Source organism: Rhinichthys klamathensis, unplaced genomic scaffold (assembly GCF_029890125.1).
Source record: "Rhinichthys klamathensis goyatoka isolate OS25496 unplaced genomic scaffold, OSU_Roscu_1.1 h1tg000165l_1, whole genome shotgun sequence".
Taxonomy (NCBI): domain Eukaryota; kingdom Metazoa; phylum Chordata; class Actinopteri; order Cypriniformes; family Leuciscidae; genus Rhinichthys; species Rhinichthys klamathensis.
The window spans coordinates 1877839-1893681 of NW_026606697.1; the positions used below are offsets into that span (position 1 = coordinate 1877839).

The 15843-nt window shown below is 36.2% G+C and overlaps 1 protein-coding gene across 1 annotated transcript in view; it reads left to right on the forward strand.

Annotated features, from left to right (window-relative positions):
- The first annotated feature begins 3934 nt into the window (after positions 1-3934).
- The window catches only part of igf1rb (insulin-like growth factor 1b receptor), a 98329-nt gene continuing 86420 nt past the window's right edge, over positions 3935-15843 (forward strand). The window contains exons 1-2 of the mRNA XM_056259182.1: positions 3935-4942; positions 9375-9935. Coding sequence (XP_056115157.1) covers positions 4861-4942; positions 9375-9935 — 643 coding nt within the window. The 5' untranslated portion in view covers positions 3935-4860. The remainder of the gene's footprint in view (positions 4943-9374; positions 9936-15843) is intronic.

Here is a 15843-nt window from a genome sequence, read left to right on the forward strand (position 1 = left end):
AGAATTGCAGCTTTTAATGCAATGATTTTTTGAGAAAGCAAGAATCCCCAGTTTTAAATGAGTGGTTAGATTTAGTTTCTAAAGTACATTATGGAGAGGATAACATTAAATTAAGAACAAATGTATACATTTTGAAAAGATATGTGCAACTCTAAAATCAAAGAATATTCCATAAAATAAAGGAATATATATTGGCCTACATTTACTACATTTTTATGTAACCTTCCCTTTTATTTCTAGTTATTTGTAATTTTATTTATCTACTTATTTAATATTGAATATTTGATATTTAAATAATATTACTTGAATAACTATTAGGAATTATGTGTCATTCATTATAAGAGTTTGATATATGTGAATGTTATATTTTTATTAATATTTATTTATTGTTTTATTTATATGTATGTGTTGGTATTATCACAAAAGAAAAAAAAGTAGAAGGAAAAATAAGGAATATTGGGGGAAAATAATGTCTTTAAAGGAACTGTCCATTTGTATAATTGTGTTAAATGTGTTTGAATTGAAAGACATAATAAAGTACATAATATATATATATATATATATATATATATGAGACAGTGTAGAAAAAAGAATTCTCTGATAACCGAGGCATTCCTTAATTAAAATGTCTTTATTACAAAAATGACATGTCCTAAACGGACAACTTTAAAACGCCTTATATATGTGTCTATATTGTAGCCTTATTTAAGTTGATTTTCTGTATACTGTGTATTTATAAAGTCCAATAATGGTATTAGAGACTGTCAGTGGTAATATCATTGTGTTCTTGTCGGTCAGTGTTGAGGATCTGTGTAACAACTGAGGCTTAGCCTGACAGTTAGCCTGCCCTGGACCAGGCTAGTTTCCCAGCATAAGTTGCCAGGGTAACTGAGTTTGAACTTTTTTAAGTTTGATTTATGAAACCGAATCTACCAAAAATAAGCCTGACTAACCGAAATAAGCCTGGCTTATACTCTAATCTTGGTTTATGGAACAGCCCCCTGATCTTACTTATTCTTGACTTTCTTTGCAACATCGACTGTATTATACAAACACAGAGATACAGCAGCCACAGAAAAGCTAAAGTAAAAATTAAGGGGACCAAGAGCCCAACTAAAGCAAACACTGATCATCACCACAATGGTGACACTTCAAATGAAACATCAACATCTAAACTTCTGTTAATTCTCACTAAGATCATCTGACAGCAATAGTCAAAGTAATTCTGTCTAAATGAGACCATAAATGATGTTGAAAATATGTTCACAATGGCCACAGTTAAACTAGTTTTTAACCTTGTACGAAGGTTCGATGAAAGTCTATATCGGTTCAGTTAAGTCTGTATCAGTTACAGGGAAGCAATTCCATTGATTTGTTTGGACATTACTATTTCACATAGATTCTTTCTGATTCAGTTGTGTTGTCACAACACAAGGAGCTTACATAGATTCAACAAATTCCATTAATGTTAATAAAAAATAATTTGCTTGTGTGGAACCACTGTCCATAATTAAATTGAGTAAGTTTAAAGAGTCATTTTTTTAGTGTGTTTATGTGCGCTGAACAATGCTTAATTGTTAAATGTTTAATGTTTAATGTGAATAAAAGCCTTAATGAAAACTGTTCAATTCATATGAATTAGTTTTACGATCTCTTAATGAACTTTTTGAAGCGTCAAAGTGGTAGTTGTATAGCTGTCAATGGAGGGACAGAAATCACTCAGATTTCATCAAAAAGATCTTCATTTGTCTTCCGAAGATGAATGAAAGTCTCACGGATTTGGTACGACATGAGGGTGACGACAGAATTTTCATCTTTTGGCGAACTAACCCTTTAAGTTTAAAAGTGTAAAGAGATATTTGGATTCAGGCACTTATATAATGTTTCCCTTCTCATCCCGAATTCCGTTCCTCCTCAAAAACAAACAGTCACTCATTAGCATGTGTGACCCGCTGGTGATAAGCACTTATTTCCACTTGAGCGCAGAGAGAGAATTAAACCAACAAGAGGCGCTCGAGGTAGGTGGGCTGTATGCCGTCTTTATGGGGACGGTTTATGAGGATTTAACAAATGCAAGAGGACAGGCAAAACATTCAGCGGGTGGAAAGGGGAGGGGGAGATCGGAAGGGCACGTTGGTACAGTTTGTGCTCGTTCAAGGCTGGTTTGCAGTAGTTGTAGTCTTGGGTGGCCGTGGATGTACAGTCCATTGTTTAATGGGTGTATGTGTGCTCTCTCCCTATAATTTTCGAAATGTGACAGGAGCTTAAATGTGTGTGCCAGGATCGAGTTATTTGTGCCGCGTTAACACAGTTCTTTTGTGCTCTCCTCTTTGGGCCGAAAGAGCTCTGTAATTATGCTGATAATCAAGACTGTCACAGATTATACTTCAGCAAAAAAGCTTTTCTTGTTTCATTAGAGAAAGGACCACCAACATCCAAACAAACCCTGAGCTTGTTGCACTGTCTATCTCCTGTTTGTTTGAAAACGGATCGTATCAGCCACACGGTTAAATTATGATATTCAGCATCGGAAGGGAGATATTTATATATTCTAATCTCTAGAATAGCCTATGTCTAAAATATGTGAATTCAAAGATTTTTGACCTGAATTGACTGAGATCAACCTGAACCAAAAAATAAAACTAAACCAAAATCTCTTTAAAGGACGTAATGACCATATTAACTATGTAAAAATGTTTCCTTAGTCTGTAAACTCCTTGTATAGACATGTTGGGTACGAGTAGATGGTGTGTCATTCGTAGAGTCTTCTATTTTGCAATGTCTCATAGAAAACAAGTGATACTTGGACTATTCATTTTGATGTTTTAACTCATAATGTGTCAGTGTTAAATGTATATAATTTGTTGAGCAGCCCAAAGCAATTGCTCTTGGTTTTGATTTAATATTGCTTTCAGGAACCCAAACCGGTTGTTATTTGAGCAATGACTCAATGAGGAATAGACTGACATCAACCTGAACCAAAGATCTAAAACCAAATCAAAATCTATTTAAAGTACATAATGACCAATTTAAACTATTTAAACTACTTTATACAAACAATGTAACATTTATCTTGGAAGTATAAAAATTTAATTTATTTTATTATAATCTTTCATTTGGCTTATGTTTTAATCTGAAATATTAAGAATTATATTTTTGATGCACTGTTTATGGATTTCAACATGAATAGTTAAGTGCCAAACGTGGCAGCCATTAATTTATGTGATAATCCAATAGATAGTATTATTTTAACATTAAAATACTATTAAAAGTATGTTTGGTATTCATACAATTACTGCAAAAAAATACACATGAAACATGCAAAATCGGGCTGTGTCAATTTACACTAATTAATGGATAAAACAATGATGTCATATTATGACATCATGTTACATGAGTGTTTTCCTACGGGCAGAACACAGTCCTTTGTGAGACAAAATTACAGTGAGACTAAATTACACGTGTTGCATCTTCCCAAAAGAGGCATTACAATAAACTTGCTGTGTTTACTGTTTGAGACTGTAGTAGCAATTTTAGGAAAAAATCCTTTTGAATATATGATAATATGTTATTTTTTTTAATTGTAATATAAATAAATAAGTAACATTTTATAATACATGTTTTTTTTATTTGTGTAATTGTAGTCTAATTTAAATAAATAAACATTTTATAATAAATATTTGTTTTGATTAACTATATACATGTCTTGTGAATTGTAATAAATAAGTAGGCTAAATAAATATTTCACTTGACAAGAGTGCATGCAGCACCTATGAAGCACTTACATGTCTATGTAGGCAGCTAAAGGTATTGACACCGCCAGTAGCAGTGTTTTTCACCAGTCCAGGCAACCTCCAAAATCAGATCCAAATCCCTTTTGCTGCGTGTGTGTGTGATCCAGCCCGGGTTTTCCCTCACACCTTTATCCAACGTAACGTTAGCCTACTATGCGTTTGAGTGCATGAGTGTGTGAGAGAGATCGAGCCTTGTTTACAGCGTCAACTCAACGGAGAGAGACTACATGATCTACTCCACATCCTTCACATCTCTTAAATGAACACCGATCCGATCCCTCAAAAATCATATGTGCCCTCCATACTCCGCTTTTTGAAGAGAAAAATCAAGCTTTGAAATCTCAGACTGAAGATGGTGGGAGGCTGAGAGAGACCATTTTAAAGCCTGGACGAATATTATTTGGCATCTTTCTGAGTTTCTTCACCGATTTTTGGCCTTTAAAAACGCTGGATGAGAAGTACAGAGCATCTTGCAGCTGATGAAGATCACACACACTTACACACACTCGTCCAGACTGTTTTAGCCAGCGGACCCGAGCGGGTTTCACTCAACTCCAGCGAAAACCAGCCTGCGAGGAGACCTGCAACGTGTTTTCCCCATTTTTCCCACGCCATGGAGCAGGGAATTGCGGATTATCAAGCCGTTACGTGTTTTGCTTGGTTATTTTCACATAAATCGACAAGGAGAAGCTGTAAAAAATAATATTTAAAACGTTTAAGGAGCCCGAGAATCAGTGCGGTTGAATCCGCCTCATGGTGTGGGCATAACGGGCTGAGTCTGCTGGAGAATCTCGCTGGGGTGTCTGGAGGATCATTTATCCCAGCAAAACACCATGAAGATGGAAGAACTTGGTTTTGTTTGATTATTTCCAGCTCATGTTTATCTATATTTTTGTTTTCACCCCCTCCATAAGGAGGCACTAAGTTGGATAAACCAACTTTGATCATATTTTTGTACTGAGAAGACTTCAAGAGTCAAGCATCATCTACTTTGAAGGATTGCTGCCTCCCCTATTTTGTAATATATATATTTTTAAACTAGTGTTTGCCGTGTTTTTGTATAGGAATGAGGTCTAGCAGACAGAGGCGATATTGGACCATGTTTTGTGGTCTGGTGCTGGTCCTCTCCACACTCTGTCATGGAGAAAGTAAGTTATAGTGAATGCATATGGATTAGAGCAACATATAATTGTTGCTGGTCTAAGAAAACCTTCACTTTAATTTTTTTGCTTTGTGATTTCACATGTGTAATGAATGATGTTTTAAGCTTTGGCAAGAAAACTGTTTCAAATTTCAGACCAACCTGTTACTTTTCACTTAAATGCACGTGTTCCCTGCTTTCCTTGATTTAAATGTTTCATAATAGAAAATACATGGGAACACGCTTATATCATGCGTCACAGTTTGCTTTGGTTATGCAAAGTAAAAAAAAACAAAAAAACAAAGTCATGCTACCACTGCCATTTAAATGGTAATTTCATAGGTATTTTACTTCTATCAAATAATTCTGGAATATAGTATTTGTGTTTTACAAGTGCCATCATGTGCAACTTTAGATATAGATCTATACTTTAGCAGAAGTATGATAGTCAGACTTGAGTTATCATGATCATGTTATAGCAGCATGGGAGATTTTGTTGACAGTATCTGTTTTAAGTAATTAAACCAACAGGTTCTTTAATAGACTAGAAGTTAAATGCATGTGTTATTTCCATGCTAACAAAAATATGTTCAAACTAAGAACGTTTTTGCTAATGTTACCGTAAAGTTATGAAAACATTATTTCTGAATGTTCAACATTCAGTTTTTTTAAATGTTTTAAAAATGTTATGTGAACGTTAGAGAAAGCATGAGGGGAAGGCTTTCTATATTTCTCATTTTGAAAATGTTATGGGAACGTTACTTTTGAACGTTTTAGTAGTAGCCTATCGTTTAAAAAACAGTAGACTAACGTCCAACTAAAATGTTTCAGGAAAACGTTCCATGAATGATGAATGCATAACATTTGTGTGCTACTGTTTTGATAACGTTAAAGACCAGATAACCTTAAACGAACATTATGTTACTGGAAGAATGTTTGTTTATATCTTTGCGAGAAACTTGCCAGAGAATGTTAGGGAAGTTCTGAGAGCGTTCACGGTTATCTTGGTTATCCCTAAGCCAGTCCTTAAAACAATAATCATTTTTATTTCATATAAGATACTCTGGAAATCAGACTTTAAAACTCAGTGCATTTTTTAAGTACTTAAGTTCTGGTTTTTAATCCTCTACTAATGTTTTGACCTTCTCGTTTTCTCTTTGCAAGCGTTTGATCTTCCTAAACAGTTTTAATTTGTTTTGTTCAACTTGAGTAGTCTCACAACTGTTTAATGTAAAGTTTGATAAACCACATAAATGTCACTAACTATTAGGCTATCTGTTAAGGGCTGGTAAAATTGGCCAGAGTTTATCATTTGTTAACGTAACTAACAGATAATATTGATATAAGCGTGGTTGGTTACAGTTTGTAAGATTGCTGTCAGGGAAGGGCTGGTCTCTGTTAGGTTAGGATACATTGGACGCTGTGATGTGGTTGCCAGTAAATGAAAGTGATTTTAAAAGAGAAAACACCAGGACATGCTCTGTACGGGCGTGTTTGTTTACTTGTTACTGTATGTCTCATGTTGTTCATGCTGTGTTGGGTTTGGAAAATTAACTATTGCATAGTCATTGTTATTATTAGATTAACCCCACATGGGCTATGCAAATTTGCTTCTGTTTTTCCAAGCAAAACTGTCTTGCGTTCATCAATTATACTAAAACTGTCCCAATACGTATGTGAAAAACATGTAAGATATTTTTCGTCTCTTTAAAATCAATAACCCAGTAAGTTCTTACAAAAAAAGCAATTTTTGCTTCCCCTTAATGTTTGACCACCACAAAATTTCCATGTTTCCAAGTAAACTGCAAATAAAGACCCCCTGATTCATCCGATTCATCGAGAGAGAGAAGGGAAAAAAATCTGTTTTTAAAATAGAACATGCAAAAACACCCGCTCTAGCAAAACAGACCCGGTTTTGTTGATTGGAAGAGTGAGGAGTTTGTGAAGTCTGTGTAATTGGGTGTTACTGTTAACCCCAGCGGTTGCAGGGCAGCGAGGTAGTGAGGCAGAGGAGGTTCTTAGTGGAAATCCTAAGTATAACCTGTCTCTCTTGGCACAGGACGGTTAGAGATTCCCAGTGGGGCATAAATGTGGTTCAGGTTAACTGGTTGATTTATCTCGACATCAAACGATTTGTTTATTAGTTGATTTGCATTTTTGATTGGGTTAAAGCAGTTTTTGCGTCTTTCTATAAATACACAGAGTGATTCTCGTAATCTACTTGTCAGTTTAAAATTTTTTTAATCAATATTTTAATAGCAATATCTGTAATTCTATCAAACAGGATTGGAATGTTGTAGAGTTCCAAAAAAGCATCACATAACTCATCAAATGAATTGCTTATACTAATGTTTGTGCTGTTGTTTTAGTTCTAAAAACGATATCATTTCTTAGAGGTTGATGTCATAAAAGAATTAGCTTTTGTTAGGGATTTTAGAAAAGACTAAAAAGTGATATTAAGGAAAACCTACGAATTGATTCCAAGTTTAAAACGATATCCCCAATATGCTTAGTTTAGAGAAATATAAATAAAAAGAAATACCTTTAATGTTTATTTTAAGCCATTTTGTTGTGGATATTTAAAATTCACACCATGTTCATTTATTTGTTTTTGTGATTTTAATGAATAGTTCACTTAGAAATGCAAATTCTGTCTTCATTTACCCACCCTCAAGTTGTTTCTTTCTTCTGCTAAACACGAAATAAGATATTTTGAAGAATGTCGGTAACCAAACAGTTGATGGACATCATTGACTTCCATAGTATTTTTTTTCCTACTATGGAAGTCAATGGGGTCCATCAACTGTCTGGTTACAGAAATTCTCAAAATATCTTCCTTTGTGTTCAGCAGAAGAAATAAATTCATACAGGTTTGAAACAACTTGAGGGTGTGTAGGTGTTGACAGTATTTTCATTTTTAATGAGCTGTTCCTTTAAACTAATATGATTGCTATTTTTAAAAGTTAAATCTTTTTTTACCCCATTTTATCAAGACATATTTGATGGGACAAATGTAAATATACAAATGTAAACAATTGTAGAAATATATTTGTAATGTATGTAAGATACAAACATTTGATGTCAGCATTGAAATGATGAGCAGAGAAAGTACTGTCTGAACTTCTGTTAGCAAAAATATGAGGCCTTCTTGCTTTTTGGTTTTGTATCCCATGTCCATATGAACGCATTCTGTTGCGATCTGTTTTGTTGTAGAATTTCAAGTGTTAGGATTTACTAGCTTGGGTTAAAAGCTTTGTTTCCCTCCTGCTTCATTTCTAAACAGTGACATCAGTTTATGACCTAATTTCCAAATGCCTCCACTCTGCTACCTTTGAGAGTTCGCAATGGTGGGCTGGAATTGGGTTATCAAATGTAAACATGAGATTTGGAGAGCCATCAAAGCAATAAAGATAGCAGTGTTTACTCAGCAGTGTGAAAATGTTAGAGTCCGCAGACAGACTGGGTGCTGTCTGCCTTCCAGCGTGGCGAAAGATGTTCGTTTTTGCCAAAGCTTAATTCTGTTTTCTAGCATAATGAATATAATACAGCAATGCACACTTGTTAGAATCAGAATTTAAGGATGACTTGCCTATAAAAAGAAAGGACATTCAAGAGCAAGGAGTGGGCCTTTTCTCTCTGAGATTATCTAAGAATTAAAGGGTTATAAACTTTTAGGTAATGTTATCTTTTAAAGTTTAATTTAAGCTCTATAATTCAAGAGCTCTATAATTATCTTATTGCATTTTCCAGGGTTCATTTTTTTTTAGCTCTTTCTTTGTGTTTTGCCTGTGGGCAAATCACGCCGTGGAAAATAAACAGCATAATGGGTGGTAGTGAAAGCAGAGATGTCTGTCTCAGGATACCTGTCATAAAAACACAAAAATCTGTCTTATAAAGGCTCCCTCATGGGTCATAGCAGTGTGTCAGTAGCAGAAGAAAAACTGCAGTTGGTTGAAACTTCTCTCACATCTCTGGCTTGACAGTCAGTAAATAAGTGTTAGTTTTTTTGGCCTAAATCATTCGACTTGCGACTAGCGCTTGGTAAATGCTTTTGTGTACCTTGGTACCTACATTTTGTCGTAATTTACTCACTCTCAAACCTATATTATTCTTCAGTGAAACATAAAAAAATATATTTTAAGGAACGTTCCGGTGCAAACAACATTGGAACCCAAGATATCTTCAAAATGTATTCTTTTGCATTTCACTGAAGAACGAAAGTCACACAGGTTTGGAATGACACATTTATAAGTAAATTGACGGTTGCGATGCAAATTATTATGTAACATTTCCATGAATCAATCTATTCATTCAAATATTCAAGGTCAGTTTTTAGCATCATTAAAACCTCTCGAAAGCATTTGCTACCTGTGACTGTTCAATATTACTGTTGAATTGCATTGATTATCTTCTGAATGTTTCTGTTTTCCTCCTTCCAGTCTGTGGTCCAGGCATTGACATTGGCAATGACATCAGTAATTTCAAGCGGCTGGAGAACTGTACAGTGGTTGAGGGATACCTGCAGATCCTCCTCATCGGAGGCAAAAACAATAACAACCAGGAGTTCTTCCGCACCCTCAGTTTCCCCAAACTGACCATGATTACGGATTACCTTCTCCTCTTCCGTGTATCCGGGCTGGACAGCCTCAGCACCCTCTTTCCTAATCTTGCTGTGATCCGGGGTCGTAACTTGTTCTACAACTACGCCCTGGTCATATTTGAGCTGACCAGCCTGAAGGACATCGGCCTCTACAACCTGCGAAACATCACACGGGGTGCGATACGAATTGAGAAGAATCCCGAGCTCTGCTACTTAGATTCTGTAGACTGGTCTCTCATTATGAATGCCGAATTGAACAATTACATTGCTGGAAATAAACAGTCCAAGGAGTGTGGAAATGTTTGTCCGGGAATCATGGAGGACAACCTTCAGTGTATCAAGACCAACTTTAACAGGAATGACAATTACAGATGCTGGACCTCCAACCATTGCCAGAAAGGTGAGTTACTGGGTTTCTTCGTCTTTGTTTTGCAGGCCATTTTTTGCAATTGTTGAGAGATCTGATCCTCTTTTTCAGACAGCAAAGTCAATATCTGATATGTTGACATAGGATGGTACATGTACTAGTTAGCAATTTGAGGGAAAAGTCAGCAAATACTAGTGAATTTGGACATGGCTCCTGACAATCTTGCATTTTTTATGATGTTATACATGTTGTCCCAACTGTAATTTGGATGAGGTTTGTAAACATCAGTTTTTTATTTTTTTGCTGTTCAGACTAGGAAAAACTAAACCGAATTATGTCATGTGTATGGCAAAAAAATCTGAAAAGTCTGAGCAAAACCAAAGGGGGCGTTAGAATTAGCTTTAAATGCCTGTGCTGTTAAACCAAATGTGTCATTGTCATTTAACATGTAAAGACCCACATTTTCCTAGTGCAAATCTTTTCAAACTGTTGCTTTCCCATGATGGTATTTGACATGGGGTGTTTCCCTGCTTATAACCATCATGCATCGATGGTTAGCTAGCTATTCTCGACTGTTTCCCAAAACCATCTTTCGAACCATGTTGATTTAACTTTATAGAACAGATGTTAATACCATGGCACCACACACATGGTTAATTTAGGCTAATTCATTGTTTCGAGATTGTTTTAATGCCAGATTATTGCTGTGAATAACAAACATGGCATTTGAAAACTACTTCACTATTTTTGTCGCCATTGTGAAAGAAAGAAAGAAAGAAATCAACTAGCTAGTCACAACTGTTTCCCGAAACCGTATTGTCGCATATTGGTCGTTCAATCCGTTGGTTAATGAATTCACGCACGTGGTGGAGTAATAACTACTTTTAATGAATCTTTTTGAGATCGCATTAATGCTAGATGTTTTGCTATAAATTATGGACATGGCATCTGAGGACTATTTCTCATACTTCTCAGTTATTTTGCTTTATTTTCAGATTCAATCATAGGCTCGTTCTTACGAAAGATACAGGTAGTACTGAATGTCAGCTTGCTTATTTTGCTCAAGATTAGGATTTGAGTCTACATGTCATAACAAGAAACGATGCTTCTAGCCACAGGTTGATGCTGTTTGCGAATGTTTGTCGGAACGATGTTTTCGGGAAACACGACACGTTGAACTATGCTGATAACGACGGAAGTTGCGACCATAGTTGGCTAACGATGCTTTCGGGAAACGCACCCTGGTTTGATTTCGGGAAACGCCAATGTTGAACTATGTTGGTAACAACAGAACTTGTAGTTGGCTAACGATGCTTTTGGGAAACACACCTCTTAAAGAGAAATTGAAATGTACAGTTTTTGCTAATGGACTCTATAGTACCTCTTGTGGTAATGCTGAGAATAGTTGTTATAAATTGCTGCATTTCAGTTTCTGTCTGTCAGTGAGCTCCTTCCATCCAGGCATCTGTCAACACAAAGCTTTTCTCCGGTTGTTATCGGCTTTAGAAGAGCCGGGTCATCAGCATTTTTCTTTACCTATAGTAGGCTTCATATCTCGGCTGGTTTATTGAAGTGAAGAGTAGAAGAAAGTGCAAATTTGCTACAGGGCATATTTTAGTATTTTTGGTTCTTCTTTGACTTAGACTACTTTCACAATGAAAAATGAAGTCTGGTCATTGCAGAGGGTTTCATATGTGCTAGACTTTTAAGATAATGGCCTAGTCTACTACAGGAAAGTTTGTGTCCGGAAGCGTCCTTGAAATATCAAATTCCTGACAGTGGTAGTGAACCGGATAAAAACAAGTAAATTTGTTAGAGAAATTTAACTTTTTTTCATCAAGATGAGAAAAACGAGGTGAAAGAAAGATCCAGAAAGCCACTACAAACTTGAAATATATGCAGAACGCATGCATGGAGAGGTCTGGTTGTAGTCTTCCACTATTGTGGTTTTTTTGGACAGAAGGATGCTGCAGTGGCAGACAAAGCGCCTCTCTCTGAAGGCAAAATACTTTAGCAGTTCCTCCCACTTTCCATATAATTACCTTGTTTTCCTTTAACACAGATGTTTCTTCAAGGGCTGGTAGTGGTTTCCAGTCCGTCTGCCTTGCCTTTTTTTCTTCCCAGCTCTTTAATTACCCAGTCAGGACTTGTTGTTCACCAGCCATGTACTTTGCATTTCAGCTACATTTAGAGTAGACAGAGCTTACTGCAAATGTCTACACACATGCACACAGGAAAGAGCCCACATCAGATAGACTACTTAACAGTTCAAGTTGAGTTGAGATGCAAAATATTCAGCAGATCTGGAACAGTTATCCTCTTGTTGCTGCGCAAAACTCTTTTCGCTACGATGCTGGTTTGTTATATGTGGTGGCTAAGGGATAGTTCACCCAAAAATTACAATTCTGTCATCATTTACTCACCCTCAAGTTGTTCCAAACCTGTAAACATTTCTTTGTTCTGCTGAACACAAAGAAAGATATTCTTCAAACAGTTGTGGGGTACCATTGACTTCCATTGTATGGAAAAGACGTCAGATGCCCCAACAACAGTTTGGTTACAAACATAAAACAAATACAGACTCTCAAGCAGCACCATATGACTTTTGTGGTATTTTCCAAATCTTAAACCCATACACAAATTTGTGTGAGAAATAATCATAAATGTAAGTATTAATGGAAGATCTTCTTGACATTAGCCCTTTCTCTCCATGGTGAGAATAGCAGCGATGTCTGATTCCTCAAAGAATCGTTTGTTTCAGTCATATCTTTTCAATAAATCACTTGGTCTGGTTTAAAATCTAAATGATTTGTACAAGAATCACTTCATTTTGCTGGCTCAATGATTTGTTTTGTTTGAATATCAAATAACATAGTCTGTTTCTCACACAAATGACTTGGAATATAGTGTGTCATATGGGCTCTTATGCTACTTTTGTGTCCTTGTTGGAGCTTGAAAGCTTCAGTCTTTGTTCATTGTAACTGAATATAAAAGAGTGATCATGATATTCTTCAGAATTTCCTTTTGAGATCCACCGAAAGCGAAAGTCTTACAGGTTTTGGATGACATAAAGGTGAATAGGCAAGATAAGGATTGAATATTCATTTTGGGGTGAACTTGCTGTAATTATTTAGATTTTACTTTGCAATTTTTACCTAACGTATATTTTTCTTGAGAAAAAGTTTGACTCATCAGAAAGAGATCCTGTAAAAGACAGCAATGCGAGGTGATTACATAACAGGGACTAGCAAACCCAAACATGACCTTTTCAATACCTTGTTAGCTACAGTTTGATCATAACACTAACCTTGAAGCTGTAAATGTCACACGTATTGGATATTTATCGCAGTAACAGATGCGTCAGTGGAATATGATGCCTTATGGGGGTGTTTTCCTTTGCAGGACAAAATCTGCATCAGGCAATAGACAGAAAATTAAGCAAAAGTTTGGATGTTAGATTGAAATCTAAATTATACTTTGTTTGGATCACACTACGTGTTGTTTGTTAGCCATTTTATGTGTTTGCAAAGAGCTTTGCTGTTGTCTGTTGGTGTCTTTGTTTATTTTACAGGTTAGAAGTATCTTATAAGTTGTTTGTGGAAAATAAATTGTCCAGACCAGAGCGGCAGCTCTGGAACGTGTCTTTTGAAGATGGGAATAAGGAATTTTGGCCGTCTGGTTTACCGTGATGTTCTTTGGGACGGCAGTAGAAGTGAAGTTGGATGTCTGCCGTGAGATTTGATGAAGTAGTGAGATTTTGGAGTGGTCTTTCACAGGTGACAGGTGAATGCTTTCTTTCATCTCTGCTGACCACCGTTGGGTGGAGACCAAGCGAAAATGTCACTGAAATGTCAAGCGCTTTAGCCGAATAGATTACAATGTCTTATGACTCAGAACTGGAGATTTCTTCTTTGCTCTGAATACCACACGGTATTAGGCAGTTTTTAATTTTCTGTGTAGTTGGTTCTCCCTTTTTCTTTTTCATGCAAACACAAAGTCAAAAGGTGTCCGCTAATAGATTCCGATCCATAAAACACTGAGAGGAAAGAGCACCAATAAGCAAAAACAAGTTTGCTTATTAAATTGGTCCTTAATTGTTTCTAGGGCTGTGAAGGTGGCAGTTTTTTTTGTAATGGACCAACCACCGACGGTGGCGCGGTGGTTGGGGGATGTTTATTTATATATATATATATATATATTAGGTGGTGCACGATATTGAAAAAATCTGATATTGCGATATCGATAATGAATATTGGGATGTCGATATTATTTTCGACATTTTTAAACATGTAAAATTACAAAATTTATGAGAAAACGCATCAAAAATAGATTCATAACAAATAAAACGTAAAAAGTTTTCTTACAACACAGTTTATTTCAACTGACAGTCATATTGGACAGGTACAACATGAATAAATATATAATAACCATGTCTACAGACCAGGACATGTTTAAGTACAGTATAAAATAAATAAATAAAGAGCATGTCTATAGAACAGTACATGTTTTACTGTTTGTACAGTATAAAAAACAATAAATAAAGAGCAAGTCTACAAAACAGGACATGTCACAAACAATAAAAATAAATGTAAAAAAACAAGTAAAAAGAAAACGTCGTGAGAAACAGGGCCCATCAACAACCGTGTAACCTTTAGAAGGCAATTTGCACTTTCCCCGGCAACTCACAGGTAGAGGTTTTTGCCGTATGGGCTGTTTACACCTGGCCACTTCATGCGTTTTTGTCAGATCGGATAGCTATCCAATCGTGAAAAGACCAGGTGTAAATGCCCTCCGAAATGCATTCGAGACGGGTTTGAATCCGATCGCTCACACCACTTCAGGAGGTGGTCTGACCTAGCCTGGTTAAAACCAGACCATTCTCAGTTGTAACTGAGTTATGGTCTGGCAAAGCGTCATAGACAAATCATTTCCAGAGGGGCGTCACCAACGGACGTCGCGGGTAGACCTAAAACCAATCAGAGCGATGAAGGAGATGACGTATGCAGAGCGGCGGAGAAACATCTCCGAGTGTTGTTCTTTGCTCGGTTTTTAACAAAAAGGAAACGTTCAAAACGCTTAAAACAGACGGGATAGCTGATTCGAACGAGTGATGTTCGACGGCGGCATCCATCTTTGTAATGTAGGCTACAAAATCTGCTTCAAAATCCCAGCGCTGTCGTCATCGTGTAAAGCCCGCCCCAACGTTTCTGATTGGTGCCTCGATTTCGACGGATTGGAAATGGGCTTGAATGAGATCTTTGCCAGACTAACTTTCAGAGCAAATCTAAATTTGCCGTGAGTTGTCTGGGTTTTCCCAGGTTAGGTCTGACTGGGTATTCCAGACGAAACTGGGCAAGTGCATCTGGTTGTTGAAACCACGTAAATTTTACTCCTCCCAAAAACGCTAAAAAATAAACGTGTGAGAGCGTGTTATAGGCTATATGTCATGTTATGAGTATGACATATAACATACTCAACTCTCTCATTCGTCACGAATCCAAACGTTTGGCTGCGATGTAACATTTAATTGCTAATAGGGCTGCACGATTTGGGGAAAATGTCATATTGCGATTATTGGGGTCAATATTGCGATATGCGATTGCGATATAATAAACAAATGGTTTCATGAGTCAACTTGCTTGGTTCTAAAGCAAAATGCACACACAGATTAGTGATCATTCTGAAATGTGTATTTCTCAACTCAAACTAGCAACAACAACTAAATTATTGATAACACCTATAATGATCAATAAGCCATTGATGTCTGGATACAAATTAATTTAATTTTAATTTAAGTTAACTTCAAACAATCCTCCCATAAACCCATAATAAATGTCATATTTACCTGTGCTCTTCCTGTCTAACAGGTAGGACATATACAGAAATTGAATAAAGTTATCAAACAGTCAGCTGCATAAATTATAAATTATATGGACTAAAA